The sequence below is a fragment of the Cygnus olor genome, chromosome 13, assembly GCF_009769625.2.
Source record: "Cygnus olor isolate bCygOlo1 chromosome 13, bCygOlo1.pri.v2, whole genome shotgun sequence".
NCBI lineage: Eukaryota > Metazoa > Chordata > Aves > Anseriformes > Anatidae > Cygnus > Cygnus olor.
In genome coordinates, this window is record NC_049181.1 from 18,992,833 (window position 1) to 19,018,530 (window position 25,698).

Here is a 25,698-nt window from a genome sequence, read left to right on the forward strand (position 1 = left end):
CATTACAGCGCGCCTCGGCCGCGCCTCCACCGCAGCCCGGCGGCGGCAGCGGGCCGGGCCGCGCCACGGGGCCCGCCTGAGCGGCGCGGCGGCGGCGGCCGCCCCTGGGCCGGGTATGGGCGGCACGAAGGAGGCGGCGCGGCGGCGGCGGTGGCGGTGGCGGTGCGGGCGCTGAGGCGGGCGGCGGCAGCATGGAGGCCATCTGGCTCTACCAGTTCCGCCTGATCGTCATCGGCGACTCCACCGTGGGCAAGTCCTGCCTCATCCGTCGCTTCACCGAGGGGCGCTTCGCCCAGATCTCCGACCCCACGGTGGGCGTGGATTTCTTCTCCAGGCTGGTGGAGATCGAGCCGGGCAAGAGGATCAAGCTGCAGATCTGGGACACGGCCGGCCAGGAGCGGTTCCGGTGAGAAGCGGGGCGGGCAGGGCCGCTGCTGCCGGCGGGTGAGACAAAGGAGAGGCGAACCTCACCCCTCGCTTTTTATTTCATTTCATGGCTCTATATCGCTTGCGTTTATTGGCTTATTTATCTGTTTGCAGCCGTCGGTGTGAGGAGCAGGACTGTTGTCACCACGGACCGCGGTTGCGTGTAGGCTCACTAGGGCAGAGGAGCACACGGTCGGGTTTTTGTAAGCCCTGCGGTAGGTATCGGCCGCAGAAAGGCCAGGACCAGCCCTCGGCTGTGGCCGTGCAGGAGGGTGCCACGCTGTGAGGGCACGGGCAATGCCAGAGGGTCAGTGATACCCCTGAAGGCTCGACTGGGAGAAATAAGGGCTGCATGTCGGGCTGTGCCAACAGCTCCTGCAGATTTCTGTGGCAAAATCCCACTCCTGTGGTCGGAGCAGGCTCGGCCCCATCTAAACAAGGGCTGACGTTGCCACAGGACAAGTCCTGCTCCGACTGTGCTAATTCGAAAGGGGTGTGAGTGTACCCTTAGCTCCCCACGTAATTTGCGTGTATTTTTCATGCATCTTTGACCCTCAGCTGCTCTTTCGTGATGCTCCCTCCGGAAGCACTTGCCTTGCTCCGAGTCTCTGCGCAGCTTCACATAGCTTCTGCCTCTGTGCTGTGATGACTCGCCTGAGGAGTGTTTTGGTTTCATTGAATAAATGAAATCTCCCCTGCTCCCGCCCCCCAGCCTTCACTTGCATCTGTGGTGCTGGCGCCTGGCCCGGGATGTGCCGTACTTGGTCCCTATCCAGGGACAGGTTTTTTGTCTGGTACCTCGGGCTAGGAGCTGGTGCCTTATTCCGCTGAGAGAGGTGGTACTGTAACGTTCAGTTGCGTCAGATTCCAGCTTTGGGTCTTCAGAAAACACGGCCGTGTGCCGTCTCGTGGTTGTGCCTGCGCTGTGAGGAGCAAAAGCTGTCAGATGGCTTCAGTTTGCTTTCTTTAAAATGCCAGGAGGTTTGGGGCCCTGGAGGCTGCTTACCCTTCGTGCTGGTGCTTGACCCAGCCTGGCTTCGGGTTGTAAGCATGATGAGCAGGCAACCTTCAGCACAAGGGCAGGCTGCGCCGCTGCGATGGGCAGCAGCATTCAGCAGAAAGAGTGTAAGGGACAGAAGCAGTGACTGACACAAAAATAGGCATTGTGCCACTTTGGAAGGCCCTTGCCAAAGTGCAGACTTAAATTCCCAATGTGAAAAGACAGAGCGAAGTGAGCAAACCCAGCTGCCTGTGTGGTATACTGTGAACTATGACAAAATTGGGCAAAAAAAATCTGTTTTGTGTTTATCTCTTTCAAGTCATTATTAACCCTGTGAGAAATCATGCCCCATAAAGCTCCTGGGCTTCTCCTGCAGGCTGTTTTTCTTGTCAAAAGGCAAAATACAGTTTTTTGGGGGATAAGCAGAAGCCTCTCAGACTTGTGAGCGTAGGCAAGAAGCATGGTAGTGCACGTGCTCTCCAGAACCCTTAAACTTTTTTGTCATAGTGCAGGAAATCTCTTGAGAAGGAAATTCTTCAGAATAATCTCCCCTTTTTCACAGAGCTCTCGATTTTTAGCATTTCTAGCCTGCTCTGCACTAGCTTGAAGGCTGTCCCACACAAAAGAAACCACTGTAGTTATCGTGAAGATACCTTGTTGGCATTTGCTGGTCTGCATCTGTGCTACGTTTTTGCTCTTCCTGACCCCTGTTGTGAGTTGTCTCACTGTCAATAAATGGGAAGCAATTTCTGTGCAGTCAAGGCTTAAATTACGGTTAAGTATGTGCCTCGCCATTTTGTCGGATCAGCCCCAAAACCTTGCTCTTTGGGGCAGCGCTGAGGCTGTTCTTGAGCTGTCGAAGAGCAGGGCCCATTTCTTCCTGGATCCAGCAGGTTTTGCCCACCTCGGTTTGCTCAAATACTCCGATTTCTTGCCTGAAACGTGATGTTGTGTAATGCTAACAAAAGCAGAAGCATGTGCAGCCTTCACCCGCTGGGAATGTGTACCACCACCTACAGAAGAGCTGCTTCCCTCCAGCTGGCAGCTCTCCCTTGGCTGAGAGGGAAAGACTCAAACAGACAGCGGAGGACCCCAGGTAGAGGAGCCCCACCACGAGTACACAACAGAGCAGGGGAGGCTTCCCACACAGAGGCAATACTTCTATGTTAATATTTGGTTAAAATGGGTGCGAATAGCCCCACTGCTCTGCTGCGGTGCGAGCGTGGTGGGATGAGGGATGGTAGGAGCTGGGTAGGGGTCTGGAAGGGAGCTGGGCAGTGACGTGCAGTATGAAGGCAGTGTAGCTTGCCTCCTGCGGCTCAGTAAGGGCTCAGTAAGTCTGTGGAAAAGGCTTTAAGAAAAGGCACTGAGACCTTCACCTAGTTTTACCTCAAAGCAGCGTTCAGCTTAGATCCTGTCATGTCTTTCAGGAGTACCTGAGGCATCATTGATGTTGGCAGGAGCAGCCAGGGCTGATGCGCTGAACGCAAGGGAGAAGCAGAAATGCCTGTGACAGTGGTGGTGGGGGCTTCAGAGCACCAGTATCTGCTTGCAGTTGGCTGGAGAGCAAAAGGCAGATCTAATTCCCTCGGTGCCAAATGTGCAGAGCTGCTGTTGTCCCTGGGCCAGATAACGGAGAGGAAGAAGTTGTCCAAGCGCAGCCAACTCTTATTTTTTTTCCCCATTTCTGGCTTTCTTCAATTTTGGCTGTGGATTTTCACTCATTGTTGCATGTCTGTTGATAAAGCAAACCTTGAAAAAGCCAACTAGTCCTTTTTGGGGCAGTTTCACTAGCTATGCACGTTATAGGACAGAACAACCTCTAACAAGAGTCTTGAATGACTGAAGAAGACTTGTCCCAAGGTAAACCTGCAGTAGTGCTTACACTTTCCCAGCAAGAAAAGTTCATGTCCCAGTGTAAATTCCTCCAGGGACTGAAATCGATCAGTGCTTCTGGATTTAGAACTAATCCGTGACTTTGCAGAAACACCAGTTTTACAGTGTCTTGCTTTTCCCATGTGTAGTAGTCGTTGAACTGCATTCTCTGTAGCCCTCTGTTAGCTGATGTCGTGCTGCTTATGGCTGCATTGAAGAATTGTGGAAGATGGTCTCCAGCTCTCAGCCTGTGGTTTGGGTGGCTTCTGGGTTACTGTTTAACTTCTTCAGGATTTGGGAGGAACAAGACCACCACTAATGCAGATTCCCCTTGGAAGCTGCTGTATCAGGTTGCTGTTACGCGGGGGATCAACCTGGATGCTCCTGTTAGTGTGTTAGCTGGAGTCGTGCGTCCCGTCAGCTTGACAAGTGGCAGGAAAAGGCACAGGGTGGATGTCTGTGTGCGTGTGCCGAGGCCTTGGGTGGATGCGGGGTGTGCAGCTCCGTGAGCTGCCTTCAGACTCAGTGGCTTCCCTCCTTGCCTTTTATATTTCTATCAGTGGGTGTTTGGGTCCAAATAAACCCTTTGAGTTGTTACAGTGCTGCCGAACCAATGGGTCAGCCAAACCGATCCAGGTACTGAGATACAGCTGGGGGGGGACTCATTCGACTACTAGCAAAGAGCGTATGGAAAGCCTCGATAGACAGGAGAGGCCAAAAATGGTGTATAGGGAGGTTCTGAACAGAGCAGTAATGAATCAGTGGAGCAGTTGCCCGAGGATGAAGTTTTTAAGCCAAAATTGGTTATCTTTTTGAATGACAAGATCTCCAGAGCACAAGCCAAAGCAGTAAGACATGACCTGAATGGCATTCTCTGTCGTCTAGTCTGCAGGGCAGACAAGGTGGCAGTAATGCTGCTTTCTAAAGCACAGACAAACGTTCAGAAGTGCCACGTTTGGGTTAAGAAAAAAAATAACCAAGAAAAATGAGCAAAAAACCAGGCGAAACTTGCTGTGCCATTCCTCCCAGCTAGCTGTGACTTACGTGTTTCTTGTGGCTCGTTCTTTTCCAGGTCCATCACCAGAGCCTACTACAGGAACTCGGTTGGTGGACTCCTCCTCTTTGACATTACAAACCGCAGGTCCTTCCAGAACGTCCATGAGTGGCTAGAAGAGACCAAGGTGCACGTCCAGCCCTACCAGATCGTCTTTGTTTTGGTAGGTCACAAGTGTGACCTTGACACGCAGCGGCAGGTCACCAGGCACGAGGCTGAGAAACTGGCTGCTGCTTATGGTATGAAGTACATTGAGACCTCTGCTCGGGATGCCATTAACGTGGAGAAGGCCTTCACTGATCTGACTCGAGATATATACGAGCTTGTTAAAAGGGGGGAAATTTCAATCCAGGAGGGATGGGAAGGGGTAAAGAGCGGGTTTGTCCCAAACGTAGTGCACTCTTCAGAAGAAGTGGTGAAATCAGATAGGCGGTGCTTGTGCTGAGCTCTTCTAGCGAGAAAAGTGGTGATGAACTCTACTAACCAAATGTACTTTACTAAGTGAACTCAGTGTGACAGAAGGGAGAGCGACACTCCTGTTGTGAACAGCCTCCCACCTTGTTTTGGACGCGAGGACAGCCCCAGGAAAGCGATGTTCTGTTCCATCTGACCTTTCAGAACTGGGGGGGTTACAAACCTAACGGCGAGTGAGCGAGGGTGCATGCAGACGTTGTAAGGAGACAGGCAGCGGAAATGAGGGGCGGCAGCAGGGTACAGAGAGTACATAAGCAGCTCTGAATGGGCTGGCACATGCCAGGGTACTGTACATGTCCTGTTTTAAGTAACTCTATAGCTCTGTGCCGGGTATCGAAGCCACAGTACAGCTAGTGTAGTAGTCTGACAAACTGGCAGACAGAGAGAAAGAAAGAGGACAGCTTAGTTTGTGTCAGCTGCTTATTACCAGAAAGGTGTAAAGGCAGCACGGGTACCATTTCCTCATAAGGCCAATGCCACAGGAAAAGTTTACTGACATAGTATGCACACTTTTTTTTTTTCTTTTTTTTTTTCCTTACGTTCTTGAACACAGGTCAGTAGCAAAGCCTATTCTGTGGAATTTCAAGAGGAAAATAGTTATTTTATTGGTAATGAAAAGTCAAAGGACCTCTCCAGTAGTGCTTTTCTTGCTGTGCTGAACTGGGATTGCAAGTGGCAATGCCTGCTCCAGTAGTAATTATTCAGTGCATTCTAAAAATATTTATTGCCTAGGTGTGTACCCTGAACGTACCCCGAGTTCAGGGCTTTCCAATAGCGTTACGTGGTCAGGAGCATAAAGAGAGACCCATGTGCTCATATGCTGGGTTTTAAGGCTGGAATGTTGTGTCCAGGTGGGGCACGCCAACATTTCTGTCTTGCCAACAGCACTGTGCTGACATTTTGGGTGTCTTGCCAGCCAAGGCCAATAGGAGGAATGGAAAGGGCGGGGGGGGAGGGAACAAACAAACTTGAAAAGCTTAACTCAGGTGTATCAGACATCCTCAAAGGTGAGATTTGCTTTTATAGAAGTTAAATAGTGTGGAAAGCAACAGCTTCCATCGCTACTTTCTGCTGTTAAAGGGTCATTTTCTTTCTTGGCATCTGTGGACGAAGAGAACTAGCCCGGGGAAGGAGGAGCACAGAACAGAAGTGTGCGAGCAGGTGAAAAGGAAAGCCACAAGACAAGCGCAAGAGTAAAATCTGTTTTCCTCCATGTTTTAATTTGACAAAAGAGGATCCATCTCAGGTTGGTCATGGTAGATGATAGCTGTTGTTACAAAAGCTCTGTGTAGGTGGCTGTTTTCTGGGAATGCTGTTCCGCACTTGAGCTTTGCTTCTTCTAAGTTTTAACCAGTTTTTGAAATGCAGCAGGGTAACCAGGCCCCTGTAGCAAAGTTCAATCTATTAAAAACAAACAAAATGATAGTGACTTTTTTACTTAAGTGTGAAAGCTTTACACACCAAACTACTAATGGGTGGGAGGGATTAGGTGAAACCACAGGAAGCATCTAGTGTTTGATTTTAGGCCTCTAAGTAGAAAATAAAATAATAGTCACAGATTTTTAAGCTACCCCCATCAATGAAAGTGGGGGTGTTGATTGCTGTTGAGTTCAGATTATGTCTCCCTTGAACCTGTTCCAGTTTGCAGCACTTGAGCAGGTCTGTATGAGTAATAATTTAAAAAAAAAGGTTTCCATATTTAAGCTGAAAAACAAACAAACCAACCACCCTGAAAATTAATTTTTTTTTTTGAATGTTCTCATAGAATTTCAGTTCCTGGAACCTGCTGGGAGGGCACCGGTCGCAAATGAGACTGAGGGAGGGGTGGCGATGGTCTAGCACCTTTCAGTAAGCTTGTCACTGCTGAGGCCCCCTGCTTAGTCTTGAAAAGGCTACAAATACATTGAAAACCTCATACTAAGGCCCACTGAATTCCAGGCAGGTTCAGTGCTGGTCAAGTTGAGTGCCCTGAAGATAGAAAAAAAAAATCTCTCTTTACAAAATCTCTTTCTAGGTAAGCAAAGCTGGAGAAGATTGATGCAGAGCACCACAGGAGCGTGGTTACCATGGGCTCTCTACCTTCAGCTTCTGCTGACACCAGTGGAGAGCGCAAGGTTTGCTCAGACCGGGACGGTTAGTCCTGTTTTCACAAAGGCAAGGACAAACACATACGAAAGGGTCAGTTCTTTCATTCTCTTCTTTCAAGGTCTGGCTATTCACAAGGTGTGTCCTGGGTTGCCTAGCTGAGGGCAGCAGCTGTCCTAAAGGGCAGAGCTTGACTGCTACATTAAAGGCAGTTAAAACTTGGATCAAGCAGAGTTTTAGCAATAGTAAAATCCTGTAAGCCTCTGTCCAGGAACCTGGCCAGCAGGGACAAGATCACTTTTCACAAGGCGACCAATATTTTATTTAATGGGTTTGGACATTCCCCTTCTCCCTCTCAGGGCCTTTCTGCTCCCAGAGAGAAATTCCAGAAAACCTAAATAAGTAAGTACCTTCAGATCTTCAGAGTAAATACTCAATTTAAAAATACAAGTATCATAATTCTGACAAGGAACAGTACGGAAGGAAATGTATGCAGTCTTAACTACTTAGAGGTAATAAGTGGTTATATTAAATGATAGAGAAATCATTATATACATCTTTTTCTAATTCCTTGTATTTTCTAGACAGCTTATTAAAATATAGGAGATGTAGATTCATCTGTACAAAATTTGGAATGTTTTTTCTAAGATGAACTTACAGGCTATGCTAAGAATTCTTTTCTAACAACTGGTTTTAATGCTTTGACTTCTAGTACAAGAGGGATTTAGAGAAACCAGAAGGTCATACCTTTCACAGGATAAATGTCAGGAGCTCTTTTACTCTAGGACAAAAATTTCAAAAAAAGAAAAAAAAAAAAAAAGAAAAAGCTAACTTTGTGGTCTCTACCACACGTTAAAAACAATCTGCATGTTAGATTGAAATTGCTCTGAACCTCCAGAATAAAAGCATACTATACACTTTCCTCGCTTTCTGTTATGCACTGTAACGAAATGTGAAAATAATGCTGTATTTAGCTGTCTGTATGTGACTGGAAATATGCTTGTATTTAGCAAAATGGTTACTGTGATAATGTGAATTCAAAACTTGTGAAGAAACTCTGGTGGTTTTTTTTTTCCCCTTCCCATTCTTACCAGTAAGCTATTTAATACCTGTCCCACTTCTCTACAACAACCCTAACAGAAAAATCTGGTATTTGACTAGCTCAACAATAAACAGGATCTTTGCAACGCTAGCAGCTATACATTATTGATCAGATCTTCAAAACCAGCCAGCTACGGTGCTGAGAGAACCAGTGCAACTCTAGAAACACTGGCCATTCTGAAACCAACACCACCCTGTTCCCTACAGCAGTAGCCAAAAGAAGCTGTAGACCCTACAGGAGGCGTTTCTCAGCAGGCGGGACTTGTCACACAGCAAAGTAGCAGCGTAAGACCCTTGTTTGTACTCTTAACAAACATGTAACAACAAAGGACAAGGCAGCACTGGCCAGATCAGCTGTATGGAAGCCAGAGTTGTTTGTGAAATTTTTAACTTGGTATCAAGCAAACAAAAAAACCTACACCAAAACCAGAGTTTTGAGCCATCTCACCCCTTCCTCCCGCAGCCAGATACATTTTGACCCTGCTGAGCAATTCCAGCTCTGATGCTGCGCACCTCCCCCACACCAGTACCAGCATTAGGTCATTGGGAGCCGCACACAGTCGGGTTTTTTTAGCTAGTGCATAAATGCTTAACTCATCATTTCATTGTGCACGACAAAGAAAAGCAATTGCTGCCATAGGACCAGCGAGAGAAGCAGCAGTGGGGGGAGGAGGGGAAGTGCTTCAGCCTGTTGGGATCTCATTAGTCCAAATAGAAGAGAAAATTGCAAAAGAAATCAGGACATGTTTGCAGCTGCCTCTCCTGTCATTGCTGATGCTCTTAAAAAGAAAGGGAGCGAAGCAGCCTGCAGTGTGAGCAGCCCCAGCTTCAGCCTAGCATAGCAAAGGGCAGAGATCCCTGCTAGTCAGATAACACTTGAGATTTCAACTCCTCTCCTAGTCAAAGACACCAGAAAAAAGAGCATCTCCCTGAAAAAAAACAGGTGTGGATGAGCCAAGCCCAGGTACGTACTTGTGACCAGCACTGAGGACTTACATCTTTTATTCCCATCCCTGCAGCTCTGACTCTTCCACAGCCACGGTGCTGTCAAATCAATTGCTTCTGTTCACAACTCAGATGTGCTGACTCACAGCCCCCATTTGACTCACTCCAGTATTCAACAGCTACACTTCCTGCTGCTGCTTCAACCAAATTTTTCACTCCCCTGCCCGCAATTAAGAGAGGAAACATTATGAAAGATTGTGCATCATATTCGTGACTTTCTCCCACAAAGAAAGATGCGCAAAAACTGGTGTTTGCCGCAATTGTTTAGTTTCACTATTTTAATATCATGAAATAAAAGTACAAAAACTTTACAGGTATATTGTTTCTTACATGAAGTTTGAACAGTTAACATTTGCATTTATTTCGCAGCGAAACCTGTATTCCTAGTCACAGAATGTGAATATTAGCCACTGACATCACCAACGAGCATTTCATTTTAGAGAGATACTGCAGAGGTAAAAGGCAACAATCTTGCAAGGCTTCATAAGAACCAAAAAAAACATTCCAACTCTTAACACCAGAAGTCAGACTGCAGTCAACCATCCTTCTCTAATACAGGTTTCACCACTGAGGAGGCTGAGAGTGTTAAGACATTTCAACTGGACATCTTGTCTAAGGGATCGCAAATGGGGATTCTCGTGTTTACAGGCTGCCAGCATTTTTGTGTCCTGGTTCAAGACATTTGCAAAAGTAAGCAGCGTGTGCATGTGTATGAAAAAGAACAGGGTGAGAGCACCTGCAGTCTTGACATAGCTTGTGCTGTTTACTCCATTTACCATTTTTCTCTGAAGACAAGTCGCAAACTGTTGTTTGTAAAGTGCTGAGAGTTCAGTAACAGGCAGTTAACTAACAAATAATTATTAAAACCAAGTTTATCCAAGGTGTATATTCAGGAATGCTTGTAGGTTGATGCTGCCAAAGAAGTACCTGACAGAAACAAAATCCAAGACGTGACGGTATTTTTCCTGCTTCCTAGAACAATATAGCTGCATGTCTTCCCAGCCCGTGCTGACTTTATCAGCTGCACACAGAGATGAAAAAGTAAACCCTTGCGTTACCTTAACCTGCTAAAATGTCAGACTCGGTTTCATACATGCACCTCACCTTCTCAGACAAACTTCCAGGTAGAAATTTACTTAGGATAGACTGGTCTGATCAAAATACTACGTCCTTTGCTGGACCGCGTGGTGTCTTTTCGAATAATCAGTAATTTCATGAAGCATGCATGAAACCAAATTCTGAGTTTACAAATAAATAAAATGGTGCTCACCATTAGTTTTTATATATTTTACCATTTACTGAAATGCTTAAAGTAACTCAGTCCCTTAAGAATGAACTTTGGGGGTGTTTAAATAAAAAATATTTGCAAATTGAAACCACATTTAAAATTGGCAAAACTATGCTTTGTTTTTGGAAGGGTCTTCCTTGTTTCTTCTCTTTACGTCCCAATTATAAACTCTAGCCATATCTGAGGGTGTGGAATTAAGGAAACTGCACATGCATTCAGATGAAAGAAAAGAGAAAAAGGAAAAAGCAGGTTATACAGTTGGCCAGACTACTTTGCTTACTCATAGCAGTCTACAGAAACCTCTCAATGAAAGAGCTGAGTTGGTGCACAGCCTTAACACATGGGAATACCAGTAATTGCAGGAAGGAAGGAAGGAAGGAAGGGTCGTTTTGCTTTGCAGTGGCTGCCTGGCCATCAGTCCACAGCACTGACCCACCACTGCAGCTCACTCCCAGCCCAGGCTTGCAACCATCGCAGCAGGTTTCACAGCGACCCAACTACAAAGTCGAGCTTTGTACACCCAGCCACCAGCCCTCACCCAGTGCTGAAAACACAGTAACCTTGTTCCCTGCTAAAACAAAGTTCTTGGAGTGCTACAGGATTTTAATGGCAGCCAGTCTCAGATAAAAGCACGTCTGTTACCTTTCACGTACACCTCCTCCCCTGCAAATTAAAAGGATACTGACTTCTGTAGTGGTGAACTGATCCCTAAGAAAATCCAGGTCTTCCTCTAGAGAATCAAGGTTTCTCGTGGCTGTTGACAAATTCTTCTCTAACAGAGCCTGAGCTTCATCAATATCGTATTCAAGCATCACATTGGCCTAAAAAAAAAAAAAAAAAGATTTGTATAAGCTTTTACTCTTGAGTGGTAAGGACTAAGCCATAGCACGGGTATTTCATACCATTGTTTGTAACTAATCACATTAACAGAGCCTGTCCTGACAGACCACGACAACAAGATTGAGGACCAGCAATGCCAGAAGCCACTTGAGGCTTCCATCGCTTCAGCAAAGCAGTGACAAACCCCCCTGGGGACTTGAAGTTTTCTTCCTATTGCTAAGCAACAGGGAATTCCTCTCTCTGTGGACTGCAGTCAACTTTTAGGTATCAGTATCTCATCTCCACCATGTTTGAAAAGCAAGAGCCTCCTCAGGTTTCTTAGCAGTGTCTTTCAAGGGTCACACAACTCTACAATTTTCGCTGCATTCAAGATTAACCTTAGGATCTATGTGTAATATGGAAAAACATATGGCTATTAACAAAAATTATTACAGGTAAAGATATAAAATGTGTGAAAGTCCAATATGATAACATGGTGATTTTTAATATACAAATCTTCATTTCAGTAAGGAGCTACCATGTAGAGGGGAAAAAAAGTGGTACCAAGTAAAGATGTGCCCGTGAAGCTTTGTCCCATTTAAGAACTGTACATTAAACAGAGCCATGTACTATTAACTAGACACGAGTCCAGGAAATACTATGGATGCAAGAATGATAGAATCCATTCTTTTTTAAATAACTGGAAGACATAATTTCTGCAGTAATAGTAAAATGCGTAGCCCAACACACAGACTGTAAGCAACGTGGAGGATAAAAGGCAGAAAGCCCAAGAACACCTAAAGATGATGAATAAATCATTTGTGGTATTTCATGAGAGCTTTTCTGTATGAACCAGCATGAACTTTCTTTGATATTCTCTATCAAAATAAACCTGGAGCACTGTGAAAGTCTCTGTTTGTGAATTCTGAAGGCAGCCTCTTGAAAGCAATGGGTATCAGACAGAAATCTTCTTTTTATGATGGAAAAGAAGGTTGGGAGTAACTGCCAAATCAGCCAGGACGCTGTACGTGTCAACAACGCTTCTGTCCTAACCAGGCTGTTTGGTTTGGCAGCCAACACATGGGAACACCAGGGATTTAGAAGTCTCAAAATAAACATTAGCAGGTTATCGCTACAGATAAGGAAGCCTCTGCTACGGAACATCCCAGCCTGGTATTATTTCAGTGCTTAGAAATCCGTGTTTCGAGCTCTGATCCCACCAGTCTTTAGCACAGACCCCACTCTCAATGCTGGCAGGTACCCGTGAGGAACAAAAATCCCATCTTTCCCCCAAAACTTGCATGAAGAGGGAAAGCAACGTGCTAAATACAAATAACATAAAGAAGACAAGAAGCTAGTTAACAAACTTAGTTGTTTTGTTTGGCACATTCCAATCCTAGGCAATTACCACCGTAATTTGAACCACAACGTGATAAGGAAAATAGTCACAAATATGATTTTGGGGAAAAAACAGTTCAGCAAGATTACGAATCTCTGCGGTCTTACTGTGTTCAGCCGTCAAACAAAACAGAAACACAAGCTCCACTAACGTGCTGAAATTGTCTTCCTAGGCTTGCTTCACCGACAAGACGCAGCGCTACTATGTACACATGAGCACAGTTATGCCCCCATCTCCTAGGAGAACAGATGAGACAGTAACAAACGCTGTCTTTTGTAAGACTACGTTATTGAAACAGTTTCAGGAGTTCCATTTTACTTACCCCCAACCACAAACAAACTTTATCTGTAGGAGGAACTGAAGCTTTGCAGTAGAGATTATCTGCCAATAAAAATCTGGTTTCCATTGGATTTGTGGATTCCTTGGGACAAATGATAAAACTTAAAATTACTATTTTCACTAGAAACTTATGTCAGAGACAAAATGTACAGTAAGGAGCACGCTTTTCTGCTTTTTTGCCATTGGTACAGTATTAACTTTGGTAGAACTAAACATAACTTTACTTCAACATTCAAGTCAAGAGTTCCAAGACTAAAGCATTTTAAAAAATATTTAAAAGCAATGTAGAAATCTCTATAAAGACTGGAGAGAAAGTCAAAGCTTAGCTGCAATCTATGCACTATTAGAAGTGAAGTTTGCATTCCAAACATTACTTGTGTTGAACTAGCTTTCAAAAAGTACTACATACCTTTAAAACAATTCTGTTATTTATAAAGGCATATTAAGTGTGCTCTCCAAAACATTTCTTGCAATGTGTTCTGTTAGGGTGGAAAGGTAGTTAGCTTTTCTCATACTCATTAGATATTCAAAATAGTTTACCTTTTTCTTCTGCATGTGTTTTAAAATTTCTAATGTCTGTTTAATTTCAGGAATCTGACTTTTTAGCCTGTGAATTAACAACAGTCATAATTTATTATTTTACAGAGACACAAAGTTTCCTAAACAAGTGATCAGCTTTACTATACAATCCAACCTCCATTTTAACACTTGAAACTCTGAACAGCTTTCCAGGCCTATAAATGCAGATTTTAAAGATTATAGCAGGTATAGACATCTCATCTACTGCTTCACCTGCCTCTTAGCATACTGAGGCTCACCAGCATTCTGAAGTGAGCAACACACAGGGATTTCAAAGTGTAACAAACACATACAGTATCACAGACCTATTTGCTGAACTGCTATGTTTCTGCATATTTCTGACCTCCACAGAGGAGAGGGAAACCTCAGCAGAAACACAGACAAAACCCACTGCAGGTAAAACAAAACAAGCGTGTTTCTACTGAGGTCTACAAGCCACAAGGTTTAGAGCCACAGGACTTGGCACTGTTAAACTGAAAGCTCCCTCCAGAGCTGAGGGGTCTGCCTCCTCAGGGATCTCCCCGGCCCTCCTGTCCTCCCAAACCTGCCAGGCTCCAACCGCAGCGAGCACCAAATGAGGCTGCCAGGTGTGAATTAACAGGGGCATGTCTCCAGGGAAGAAGTTTAACTCAAATGAAGTTTTACTCAATGCTTTGATTCTGGGTTTAAGAATTTGCTTCTTACCTAGCTTCAGATCAAGACTGAAGCTACTGCAGAGGTAAGAGATTACTGACCCAAAAGTTAGAGGCTTGATGCAGTAGATGCTGATAAAATGTATTCTTATCTGAACTAGACTGAAGAAATTACAACAGTAAAACAAGCCTTTTTAGCCTTAGAGGCTAAGGACCAATTCAACAATACTGTTTTTTGTTTGTTTGGTTGGTTGGTTGTTTTTTTGCATATAATTCTCAGGAATGAGAAAAAGAAAGCTGTTATTTTTCCCAAAAGTACTGCCAATATTAGCTCTAACAACTATTTTTTACTTATTGGGATATTTAAATAAACTAGGCTATATCAAAAAAATACAACTGTGCTAAACATTTCCCAGTTCTGCAAAAAATATGACTTACCTCCTTTTCTTTTGAGCAAGATTAAGTTCCAAAAATTTATACTTCTGATACTGCTCATCCAACTTTTTAAGAACTACGTCTGCTGTCTCATTTCCAGGCTGTTTCATAAACGAATCTACATCTTCCTTTAAGGGGAGAGAAAAACCCTCAGCGTTAGAAGAGCTTTACAGAAATCCCAGATATAACTGTGCTATCATTTTACTCGCAGCTAAGTCTAGATTTTTTTCTAAGTAAACAAACTTCTTTTTTTTCTGGAGTAAAGTACAAAATCATTTTGATTTCTTTCATACCTCTACACAACACCCGCCCTTCTTCTTCTGTAGAGAACTACGCAGCAGATGCAGGGAGCATTTCCTGCCTGTATTTGTTAGTGGTGATATCAGTCCTGCTGGCGTTAAATGAGGAGAAACCCTCAGCTCGTGGCTAAATTTTGACTCCCTGCCCACAAAGCAGGGATAACGCTTCTCTTTGGCTGGTCAGATTGGGAGCTATTTAGGATAAGACTGATGAAGCAAAAGAATCACGGCCTGACCAACCGTACATGGTGGCAGAGAAGAGAGAGGCAAAGGGGAGAAAACCAGTAACAGCTCAAGCAAGCTTTCTGCTGGTAACAAGTCTTTGGAAGGTCCTTCTGCAGTCGGCAGAAAGCTACAGAGAGCCCACAGAACGAGCAATTCGTGTCAGGCCTAGCAGCAACCAGAAAAGAAGCCAGAGCAGGTGAGGATGCTGTCCTCTGTCAGACCCCTGGAAAGCAGCTCAGCTTTCAGGGGGGTCCTTTTTTCAGGTCCATGCTCTCAGCCTAGGGAAAGATGCCTCGCTCACAGGCTTCTGACCCCGACACCAGCTGCCTCTGTGTAATTCACGAATACCGTGCTTGGCCGTGGCAGCAGCTCTGTCACTGTCCGTACAGCTCGCAGGCCTCTCTGGGTGATCCTCTTACAACTACACGCGTACCTTCCAGAGGTTTCACCTCAGAAAAGGACTATAACACATTTGTAACCTCAGACAGACAGCTGGTTCCCTCCTGACTGATGCCTGGTAAGCTCTCTCAGCTAAAGAAACTTGTTACAAAATTGCTCAACCTGTCAGGACGTCAGAGCTGCAGCAGAAATATGAACTCCACAACAGACTTCAGCAGGCACGGTGAGCTCGGCAGCACAACAGCAAGTCAGGACTCACGAGACCGCGTTTCAGACTAATTGCCTGAGGAACGCCTCGAGCTGTTGCACCAGCAAGAGAGCAGGAAACATCCCTGCCTCCCGACGGCCTGTTACGAAGCTCTGGCTGAAAAGCCAGGGATTAGATGGACGTTGTAAAAGCGAGGCCCGAGGATGCTGAAATGAAACTCCCTCTTGTGGAAGCCATCCCGCTCGCGCACATCGCCCGAGACAGGAAGAAAAAGCAGCGCTTGGTCCCTGCCCGCTCCTGGCACCAACGCCCGGGGCCCGGCTCCTCCCGGCGGGGCCTCGGCCCAGCACAGCGCCGGGCACCGGCCCTCCCGCCTGGGTCGCGGCACCGCGCTGCAGAACTACGGACGGGGTCGGCAGAGACCTGCCGGGGCCCCGCGGTGTCCTCCAGGGAAGGAGACGCCCAGGCCGGCCGCGAGCTTTGCTCCCCGCGGGGCGGCAGGACCCTCCCGCGGCCGTGCTCTCAGCTCCCGAGCGGCGGCCCCGGCACCCGCCCTGCTGCTGCGGGAGCCCGCGGGGAAGGCGGCGGGGAGCCGCCCGCCCCGCCCCGCCCCGCCCCGGCGGCGCCGTTCTGCTCGGTGTCGCCGCACGCAGCCGGTACGCGCGGCAACAACGCCGCCGGCCCCGCGGGGCTCCCCCCGAAGCGTCATCCCCCGGCCTACCGCCCCCTCGGCCGGCGACTCGGCCCCCTGTCGCGACAGCCCCGCGCCGCGGCTCACCACGAAGACGGCCTCGGGGATGCCGAGGGGCCCGCGCCGCGCGCCCCCCGCCGCCACCGCCTCGCCGCCGGCCGCCGCCATCTTGGAACCGCCGCTGCGCGCGCGCCGCCGCGAGAGGGGAGGGGGAGCGACGTCATCACGGCGGCGCCGGGGTGAGGAGGGGAGGGGGCGGCGGGGGGGCGGGGCGGGCGCGGGGTTGCGCGGCGCTCATTGGCGGGGCTGCGGCAGGGGGCGGGGCCACTCTCGCCATTCATAAAACGGGGCCCGTGGGGCCGCTCGGGCAGGGGAGGGGAGGAGGAGTAACGGGGTGGGCGCCGCCGGGGGAGCTGGCGGGGGGCTGCCCCTGGGGGCTGGCGCCTGGCTCTGGAGCCCTTAGGGAGCAGGGTGTAGCAAAAGCACCGCTCCCAGCTTGGAAACAAAAGCCGGAGAGAGGAAACGAGTAGGGCCTGGTGACTTGTCTTCAGTTCATTTGTTAAAGGGGGACGAAAGTAATAACAACAACAACAACGCAAAACACCGAAGGGAGGCAGTGCCGCTGTGATGGGCACACAAAAGGTTGCTGCCCTTGCTGTGCACCAGCAGCTGTCCCAGCCCAAACCTCCGCCTGGGGCAGGCGAAGGCCAGGAGCTGCAGGCCGCTGCCGAGGCGTGAGTGAGGCCCACGGCGAGCTCCAGCTCCCACCACCACCACAACTCCCCCACGTAGCTCCCCAGGGCCCGCCCCAGCCTCCACAACGGTGGCCCCGCTGTTCCTACAAGGACGTGGGTTACCTGAGCTGCGTCTCCCAGCTGCTCCTGGAGAGGAGCTGAATCTTCGTGTACTAGACAGAACCACGAGGAACAAGAATAGCAGTAAGCCTTACTTCCGCTCCTTTGGAAATGGTTGCTGTGCGCTTATACACTTAAATTTCTACCGCCCCCTTTCATCATGTACTCATTACTATGAAAGTTAGAATTGGTTACAGTTTAGTGCAGTCATTGCTGGGAAGGAGCACTGCAGCTTCCACAAACCCAGCTCACGCCCACGTGCCCAGGAACACAACCTGCTGTGCAGCAAATGCCTGCTGGCCCCGTCCCTTAACAGCTGAGTGCTAGGGCCAAGTTCTTCAGCAGCAAGGGGAAGCCTTGGGCTGGCAGTGACGCAGCAAGAACGAGCTGCTGCGTAGCGCAAGCTCAGAACAAAGCACATCTCTACAACTACATAAATAAAAAGTGCAGCTATTAGAAGTCCTGGGCTTCAAGGCCTCTAATTTAGAAGCAGAAACCTCTGCAGAAGACAGGGCTCGTTCGCACGCCTCTTCCAGGCCCTCAGTGCTCACTGAAATGCTGACTGGCTAGGCAGTAAGTCTAACTTTGGGCAAGCTAAAACAAAACCAAAACACCTCTTAAAAAAAAAAAAACAGAACATCCACCCACAATGCTCCGTACAGAAGGGCTTTAAATCAACAGAAGGCTCACAGGCAGTTGCACACAGTAAACACTGCACAATTAAAAGTTGTCATGCCTTTTTTTTTTTTTTTTTTATCTTGAGACTGTTCACACAGCTCATGCGTGATTTGAGGGTAACAAGCAAATCTAAGAAAACAACACTTACTCTCTGCAGGACAGTGACCAAGGGTACAGAATTATGAGACTACCAAATACTTTGCACTGACCAAAGCTGATTTGACACCTGGATGTGAAGAACAGGTTCTCTCTTGGGTTCACCATTTGATACAAGCAGCCCCGTGTCTTCCCCTGCACTCCCCCCCCTCCAAATCAAGTCCCACTACTCTGCACGAAGTCAGTCACAGCTTCTCAAAGGAAAACTGGCATGAATTTGCAAACTGCTGTAGTTAAGATTTGAGTGAGACATATCACATTAAATCTAAGCGCAGAAAAGTAACAGGATAATCGTCTGCCATTGGTACTACAGAAAGCCTTAAATCTGAGGCCACAAACACTTTAAAGAACAGTCTCATACCTACATGCCTTGCATGTGCCAAAGTTTATTTTTCAAAACATTTCAAATGATTGGATATGAGCAACAATCTTAAAAAAACAATGGTTTGTGTATTAACAAAGTGTGAAGTTCCACGATTAAAATATCAACACAGCCAGACAGCTGGTCTTGTGCTTAGGCTTCTTTTTACAAAAACAATATTAATCAATAGAACATAAACCCTCAATTTTTTTCCCTTCCAGTTTGTGGATAGTATTTTTCCCACACATTGTGTACTCTGGTAAAATGAAGGAACTGATGTACAGGAACAGCCAATACAAGAACACATCTGAAAAAAAAAGCCTGAAAAGCCTAAATTGAAGTAGCTTTTTAAAATAAATATCCAATAAAGGCACAAACCTGTTATGGGGAAAAACATAACATAGAAAACAACACCTATTAAATAAATAATGTAAGGGGTGGGGAATCTATTCCAGCACCTACTTTGTCATTGCTCCAGGATGAAATTCCAGCCAAACATTTGGTACAGGATTAAATTCAATCACAAAGATACAAGTTGGAGATATACTGAAAGATTTGATGTTACAATTCTTGTAACTGCACAAATTACTACAATCTCTTTAAACAAACCATATGCATAAAGTAGTGATGCAGTAAATACCAATGACAAATCAAATACGTCTTCAGAGTAATAGCAAGTTTTTCTATATTCCTAGCTACCAGTAAATGTATAAATGATAACATGTACAGCTTCCATTGCTCAAAAATATAATCTTTAAAATGGAAATAAATGACTGATACAGTGCCTTTAGATGTTGTCCTTACAATACAAACTACCCAAAACAGAAGTTTTCCTTTTTATATACAAATTCAGCACCGATCCACAGTGCTTACTATTCTAATTGTATCCCCACCCTCCCTGCCACAGAAAAAAAACAGATGTAGATACACCCTGTATTCAATCTTGTAGTCTGAAGTTTCTTTTTTTTATTATTTATTTTTTAATTAAAAAAGTTCATTTGTAATTTTTACCTACAAGTATTCCACCACTATGTGCACAGAACTGAGATTTCTCTAGTATATAATTTGTCCAAAATTTAAAAAGTTGAATTCAGTAACTTCTTGGAGGCAAAGTCAAACTATATCTAAAGAACATTATAAAACCCCAGTTATTTAAAAAGAGGTACACTTTTCAAGCCCAATAGGCCTAACACAATCACCCTTTCCAAACACCCCCCAAAGTTATCTTACTGTATACCCCAAGAAAGACAGCCTTCCTGCAGCAGCGCTAAGTCCCAACAGGCAGGCTCGCATGACCCACTAAAGCACAATAATGCAAAGCACACAGCATACTTCAAAAGTCTTCCTCCTTGTTCAGACAAACATGGAGTGACAGCTGAGTTAACTGCTTTCTGAAGCATTCAGAACAGGATTCTGATCAAAGGAGTTGGAAGAAAACAAAAAGTAAAGTCACATTTATATACACCTCTCTTCAGAGTTCTTACATCACAACCACTAGTCGCACTCTTGCAGGCCATTACAGTTACCCTCAAGAGCAACCTTTGTCTCCAGAGTGTTTTTGGAGAACAAGTTCAGAGCCAAAAAAGCCTTGACAGCACCCTAAGTCTTTGTTTTTTTTTACTTCTAATGTACAAACTATGTTGTTACAACACAGTGCAAAGAAGAGGTTGATAAAAAAGCAGCGCACTGCACCTTTGTGCAGAGAAGTGTGTAAAGCAACCTATTCTTCCTAAGAATAAATCCAAAGTAACTGTTTTATTGTACCAATAATTTTGAACAAGACTGAAAAGGTAGCTTAGCAGAGTTTTTAGGATGTACTTTATGGCTGTTTCCCCTTTTCCAATACTAAACAAACTGCTAGCAGACAGCTTTGCTACAAGAAAGCACACTGAGAACCATTAAAAAATCCAGAGCAAACCAGAAGATAGTGCAAACTATAGCTAGTACTAAATCAATTTCTGAGTGAAGTCCTTTCCAGAGATTCAGAGTGCTCTGCAATAAAATTTCTAACAAATATATACACTGTTTGCCAGGTATTTATTTGTATTTTATTAAAGTAACTGAACATTACTTACACAACTCAATATGAGAAAAATCTAGCAGGCTGCAGTGCTAGAAACTGCCTGGCTGTAGCACTCTGTCATTAATGCCCAGATATTTATTACTAGAACTACTGGTTTAATTGGAATTCACGACTTTCCAATGCTGAATACATCAATGGAATTAACAATTTCTTAAACGGCTTCCTCAACACAATGACCCATTCTAAATGGCATCTGTTCCCTCATCATGTAGAGGGTAACTACAGGCACTGAAGAACATGGGCTTAAAATTATACAATTGTTCAACCCAAGGAAGGTGGATTAAAGCTTGAAGCCCTTTTGTAATTCCAACTTAAACACTGAATCATGCTATACCAGTCCAAATTCTTTTAAATCAATATGCATCCAGAGTCTGTTGTGAATTCCTGCAATGTCACATATCCCAGGAAGTTGGTGGCTACAAATTCCAAGTTTATTTTTATCATTTTTAATTTTTACACTGTTTCACTTGACAAAAACACTTCTGTAGCATTAAGAAATATTACTTTTCCACTCTAAATGCTTAATCTGTCCAAAGAGAAGGCTTGTTCCCACTATATGGAAAACGTTGCATTTCATACGTTCTCTAAAAGACAGTTTGACAAGATGTTCAGGACTACCTGCATTTACAGTCAGACTGAGATTTCTGCAGTTACATAGCCTACTATCTACAGATAAAAATGTGCTACTCTGGAGGTCCATTTATGGTAAAAATAGAAAACTTCATTTTTTTGAAAACCCAGCTATATCATTCACAGAATTCACCTTACAGAAGAGGTTTTCACTGTATTCTGCCACAGAACTCCGGAAGAAAGGTTGCTCCCCATTCTGTTTAATCCTTATTATTAGCCACTTTTTTCTTTTATACTATCACTTTTCACTGGACATAGAAAACTACAAGATTTGGTATTCTCATAGCCCACCTAAGCTTTGGGGAAAGACTATTAATACTCAGAATGTGCCAGAAGTGTGTACATCTGACCCATCAACAACAGCGTACTTCAGAAATTAGTTCATTTACAAGATTTTCCTCTCAGAAGCCCACGTTTCTTAATATAGCATTTTTATCTTGAAAATACTATAGAAGAAAAAGATTACTGCAGCATTAAAGAAAAAGGTATTTAAAAGTTTGCACATATTTACACGTTTAAAAATACTTACTTTTATATGATTTGCAACGCGGTTTTTGTTTCAGAAAAGCAGCACAAGCAATTCTCTAGAGTGGGACAATTTCAATGTAGTTGACAGTTCTGAAGTGTCAGCATTATGGCAAGGTTTGCCTTTTTTTTGGGAGCTAACAGACTTCTTTTTAAAGTTGTTGTTTTTTGTTTGTTTGTTTTTTTAAAATTGGATCTCTTACCTCATTAGCAGTCGGCAAACAGATCTTTGAATTGCTCCCGTTTGCTGCTATTGGGAGCACCTACGTTCATTGTAACAAAACCTGGTCTTCCTTGAGCTACAGGAAATGCCATCTGCAGAGAAGATGCTCTATGGAAGTGCACCTACTGTCACCTGTTGGAGGCTACACGTGCTATTCTGTAACACACTCGGTTCCCCTACCCCACAACAGCCCACACCAGAGCCTGGCCCTCTCAACTAGTAATGTAACGCTGACAACCCAATGGAGCAATTTATTAATTTACTCTCTCTCTATATATATTTAACATGTATATATCTTGTTGATTCACAGCATTTAAAACTCACATTATAAAGTTTTCAAATTACGATAAACTATTATAATCGGAAAGAGCTGTCTGATTTTGCACAACATTGGCCTTATAACGCAAGCATTACTCTATCAGAGTATTTATTAGAGCACATGAAAGTTTTATTGCTCAACCTCATTTGAGTTGTGTCTTGGTTACAACAGCCACAGAATTCATGGAGAAAATAAATAGATTGGACATTCTCAGTTAGCTTCCTAATGCAATCCACTGATGAACATGGTTGCAGAGCAATCATGTAAGCCTCTTCTCAGCTCTGAAGATAAGAATCCAGCTTGTGCCTTCCAAGTCAACCTCAAAGAATACAGTTTTCTGCTGAGCAATCTAGAAATCAGTGAACACACAATTTCACACAGCAGTGACTGTTATAAACAAGAATCTCTAAAGCACTGCAATTCAAAATAATATTACATTATACAGGGGAGAAACGGTTGTCCTGTTCAGGAATACATCATGAAAAGAATGAAATTCAGTCTTTCTTTTTTTACCAGTATTTGGTTGTTCTCACATCTTGCGGCTTTGGCAGCTCTACATGAACTGTATCTGTGAAACAGGGATTACATGTTAATGCCACTTCCTTAGCACATGGTTTCACTATGAATCTATTTGTATGCCTTGTTACTTGCAAGCTGGGTTTTGGCACCTCAAAAAGTCCCAAAGACCATTAAAACCAACATATTTGGATGACAATTTCTTCAGCTTCAATGATCCCTTCTCCATTCCTTTTTTTTCCACCACCGCCCAATCCTTCAGAAAGCTTTCATCGTATTCCAATCATCATGACTAAAGGAAGTATCTAGCTAATACCATAGGAAGTCTACGTACCTTCATCATTCTCATTTTCTTAATTCCGACACAGTGAAAAACTAGCCACTAAATTTCAGATTTTTAGTTTCTTCCTTGCTTCCTGCACTTGCATGCCCTTACTGTCTGAATTTGCTTCCTCACCAGCAAAAGCTGTTGCCCCTGACTGAGAACCTCCCCCTTTCAGATGCAGAAATATATTAGTAGCCCTTCATGAGGTATTTAGTTGCTTTTGCTAAGATTGAAGTTTCAATGTGATCTTTCATTAAAAAGAACAGTTCACCTGAGTTCCAGAGACAGGTGCAAAAGGATTCGTTGGCCTTAGACCAGGCTGCGTATATATCATTGACTGAGGTGCCATCAAAGGAGCAGCTCCAATCTGAGAAGGTACCTGAGAGAAAAACAAAAAAACATACAACAACCAACCCACAAAATAGTTCTACAAAACTCGAATTCTAGAAGCTCTCTTATTGCATTGAAAGTATAACAGAAAATAAGCAGGTAGATGCAAACATACATAGCACAGTTTTTTTTAAAAAGCTTTCTGTATGAAGTTTAAACTAATTTCTTCCAACACACAGTGAAAAATCCATCTGATTTCACACGCTGTTGATGTTGCAAAACAACACACAAGTTGCAGGACAATTCAAACAATAATGCCTGCCATGAGCAGGCAAGAGTAGACAACTAGGTTTTCAAGAAGGTCAGACTGTCACAATTCTTACCATTCCATATACAGGCACTTGAGGTGTGGTCACTGGGTAGGTGATAGGAGCAGGTACCTTTGATCAAGAAAATCATTATGTATTTCAGATAAGCTCGTACATACTAGTAACATACACAAAACATTTTTCAAATAGTTAATATAACCAACATTTACAAGAAATAGACTTACATATCCAGGATAATGTACTCCATTCTGGCACAGCAAAAGGAGTAAGGACAGAAAATTACTTAAGGAGGTATTCAAACTGGAAATTCTAACCAAGGGATGGATTCAAGTCTCATAACATGACTGACTAACTATGCTCATCTCACTAATTAAAATCATTAGGGGGAGGAGGGAGGGAAGTGCAAGGACAGTAACGTGAGTGATAGTGACTGTTAAACTGGATAGGCTCTCAGCTTAGGAGGCTATCACTAACAAGACTTACAGCAAAAATAGAACTTTTACTAAATTTAGCCAGATCTGAGTATATTGCAGCCAGACACTACTCACATACTAGTTTCTGATGTCTGCAACATATCACAATATGGAAAAAAAAAAGTAGTGAACATCTTAAGCTGATAATATATATTTTTTAAATCAGGTATGTTCATAGACAGTGTTACATGCATTTCATAGTGCCGTATGTTATTAATTATTATTTATAAATTATAATTAATTATTATTAATTATTAATTATTATATAAATTAATTTTATATATTGTTAATATTATATATAATATAATTTTTATATTAATATATTAATAATTAATATTATATTATATATAATTAATTATATATACAATTAATTATTAATAATTATTAATTCTAAACATTAGAAATGAGGTGCTACTTAAAGGACTTCACTATGAAAGATTATACAGACTATACGTGAACTTGAGGGTTACTACTCTGAATGCCACAGACCAAACTAGCATACTCGGACCTTTCCAATGTTTGGGCACTGATTTTCAAAGGTGTTCATAGCTGAGCTAGTTCTGTGTGTCCTACATTGCTGGAATTCCAAGCAAGTGTGTGAACAAGTACCTGGCACAGAGCATTCAAATGCCTAAGACCAAACAGCATTAGGCATGAAAACATGAACTAAAAAAATCACACAACCCAAACCCAGTGTTCCATATTTAGTATGGTGTCATTCATCTTTTAGAAATAAAAATGTATCAGCACTAACTTAACGTGTTGGAGCATCAATAGAGAACAAAAAGTCTTTATGGTCTCAGAAGCCTCACATGTAAGCACTATACAACCGACATTCTTTCACCTGAACTGTCAGGTTTCGTTTGAGTTCAATAATGGATTTCATAGTCTATTCAACAGTGTGAATTTTGAGTGAGCAGACTCTCATAAGCTGAGGAAAAAAGGCACTACAGACAAATCTATTCTTATGGAAAACAAACAAGTCAGCAGTCTAAAACTCAGAGTAAATATGTCAGTTACATATAACAGTTACACATAACATATGGCAGTTGTACATATAGTTACATATAACATATAGTTATATGTAAAACTGTTGTATGTTATATGTAACTGAGATGAACAATCTACTTCCCTCCAAGGCAGCTATAATATTTCAGAAGTACTCATACAAATACAAACTACATTTGTATGAAAAACACCAGGAAAGCGTCTTAAAAGCATAGGAAAATTCGTCTGCCTAAAAACAGCCCTCCAAGAAGTGAAAGTCCTTCACTGAAATAACTCTATAAAGCTTCCACTCAGTGTTTTGTATTGCGTTAGAAATTAGATGAAGTTGCTGTTAAGCATATTTAGAAATCCAAAGTGCTGCTTGAACTAATAACGGAGGTGCCTTGCTAGGGTGCAATACTGTTTCATATAACAAAACTGAAACAGTATTGCAAAAAACAGAATGAACATTGTTTTTTTTTTTTTCCCCTTATAATATGTTCTTAGCATTCTTGCATGCACATGGGTGGGGTGGAAATGTCTCAGACACACACACCACTTATTTTGTTTGTCTTG

The 25,698-nt window shown here is 44.0% G+C and overlaps 2 protein-coding genes across 24 annotated transcripts in view; one reads left to right on the forward strand and one right to left on the reverse strand.

Moving 5' to 3' along the window:
- On the forward strand, positions 1 to 9,326 carry RAB39B (RAB39B, member RAS oncogene family). 6 transcript variants are annotated; one of them, XM_040572524.1, is made up of 4 exons: positions 82 to 406; positions 4,374 to 4,594; positions 6,844 to 7,007; positions 9,035 to 9,326. In XM_040572524.1, the coding sequence occupies exons 1-4, from the start codon at positions 192 to 194 to the stop codon at positions 9,038 to 9,040; spliced, it is 606 nt and encodes a 201-aa protein (XP_040428458.1). In that variant the 5' UTR covers positions 82 to 191; the 3' UTR covers positions 9,041 to 9,326. The 6 variants fall into 6 exon arrangements, 5 of the variants coding, with proteins under 5 accessions (XP_040428457.1, XP_040428458.1, XP_040428456.1 ...); XR_005823984.1 differs by lacking the exon at positions 9,035 to 9,326 and adding an exon at positions 5,910 to 6,075 and having other exon boundaries at positions 88 to 406; positions 6,844 to 6,861; XM_040572522.1 differs by lacking the exon at positions 9,035 to 9,326 and having other exon boundaries at positions 85 to 406; positions 6,844 to 7,965.
- Positions 9,271 to 25,698, reverse strand: part of LOC121077331 (prefoldin subunit 3) — a 39,546-nt gene continuing 23,118 nt past the window's right edge. For 9 of the 18 annotated variants that reach the window (XM_040572517.1, XM_040572512.1, XM_040572515.1 and 6 more), the window contains 3 exons: positions 23,717 to 23,773; positions 23,275 to 23,382; positions 18,392 to 22,730 (listed from right to left, as the gene is read on the reverse strand). In XM_040572517.1, the coding sequence (XP_040428451.1) occupies positions 22,716 to 22,730; positions 23,275 to 23,382; positions 23,717 to 23,773 (180 nt within the window). In that variant the 3' untranslated portion in view covers positions 18,392 to 22,715. Of the gene's footprint in view, positions 10,489 to 10,990; positions 11,130 to 12,848; positions 12,948 to 13,405; positions 13,473 to 14,514; positions 14,640 to 15,596; positions 16,005 to 16,420; positions 16,571 to 18,391; positions 22,731 to 23,274; positions 23,383 to 23,716; positions 23,774 to 25,698 lie in introns of those variants that run through there. The other 9 variants (XM_040572518.1, XM_040572516.1, XM_040572503.1 and 6 more) reach the window with 4 other exon arrangements.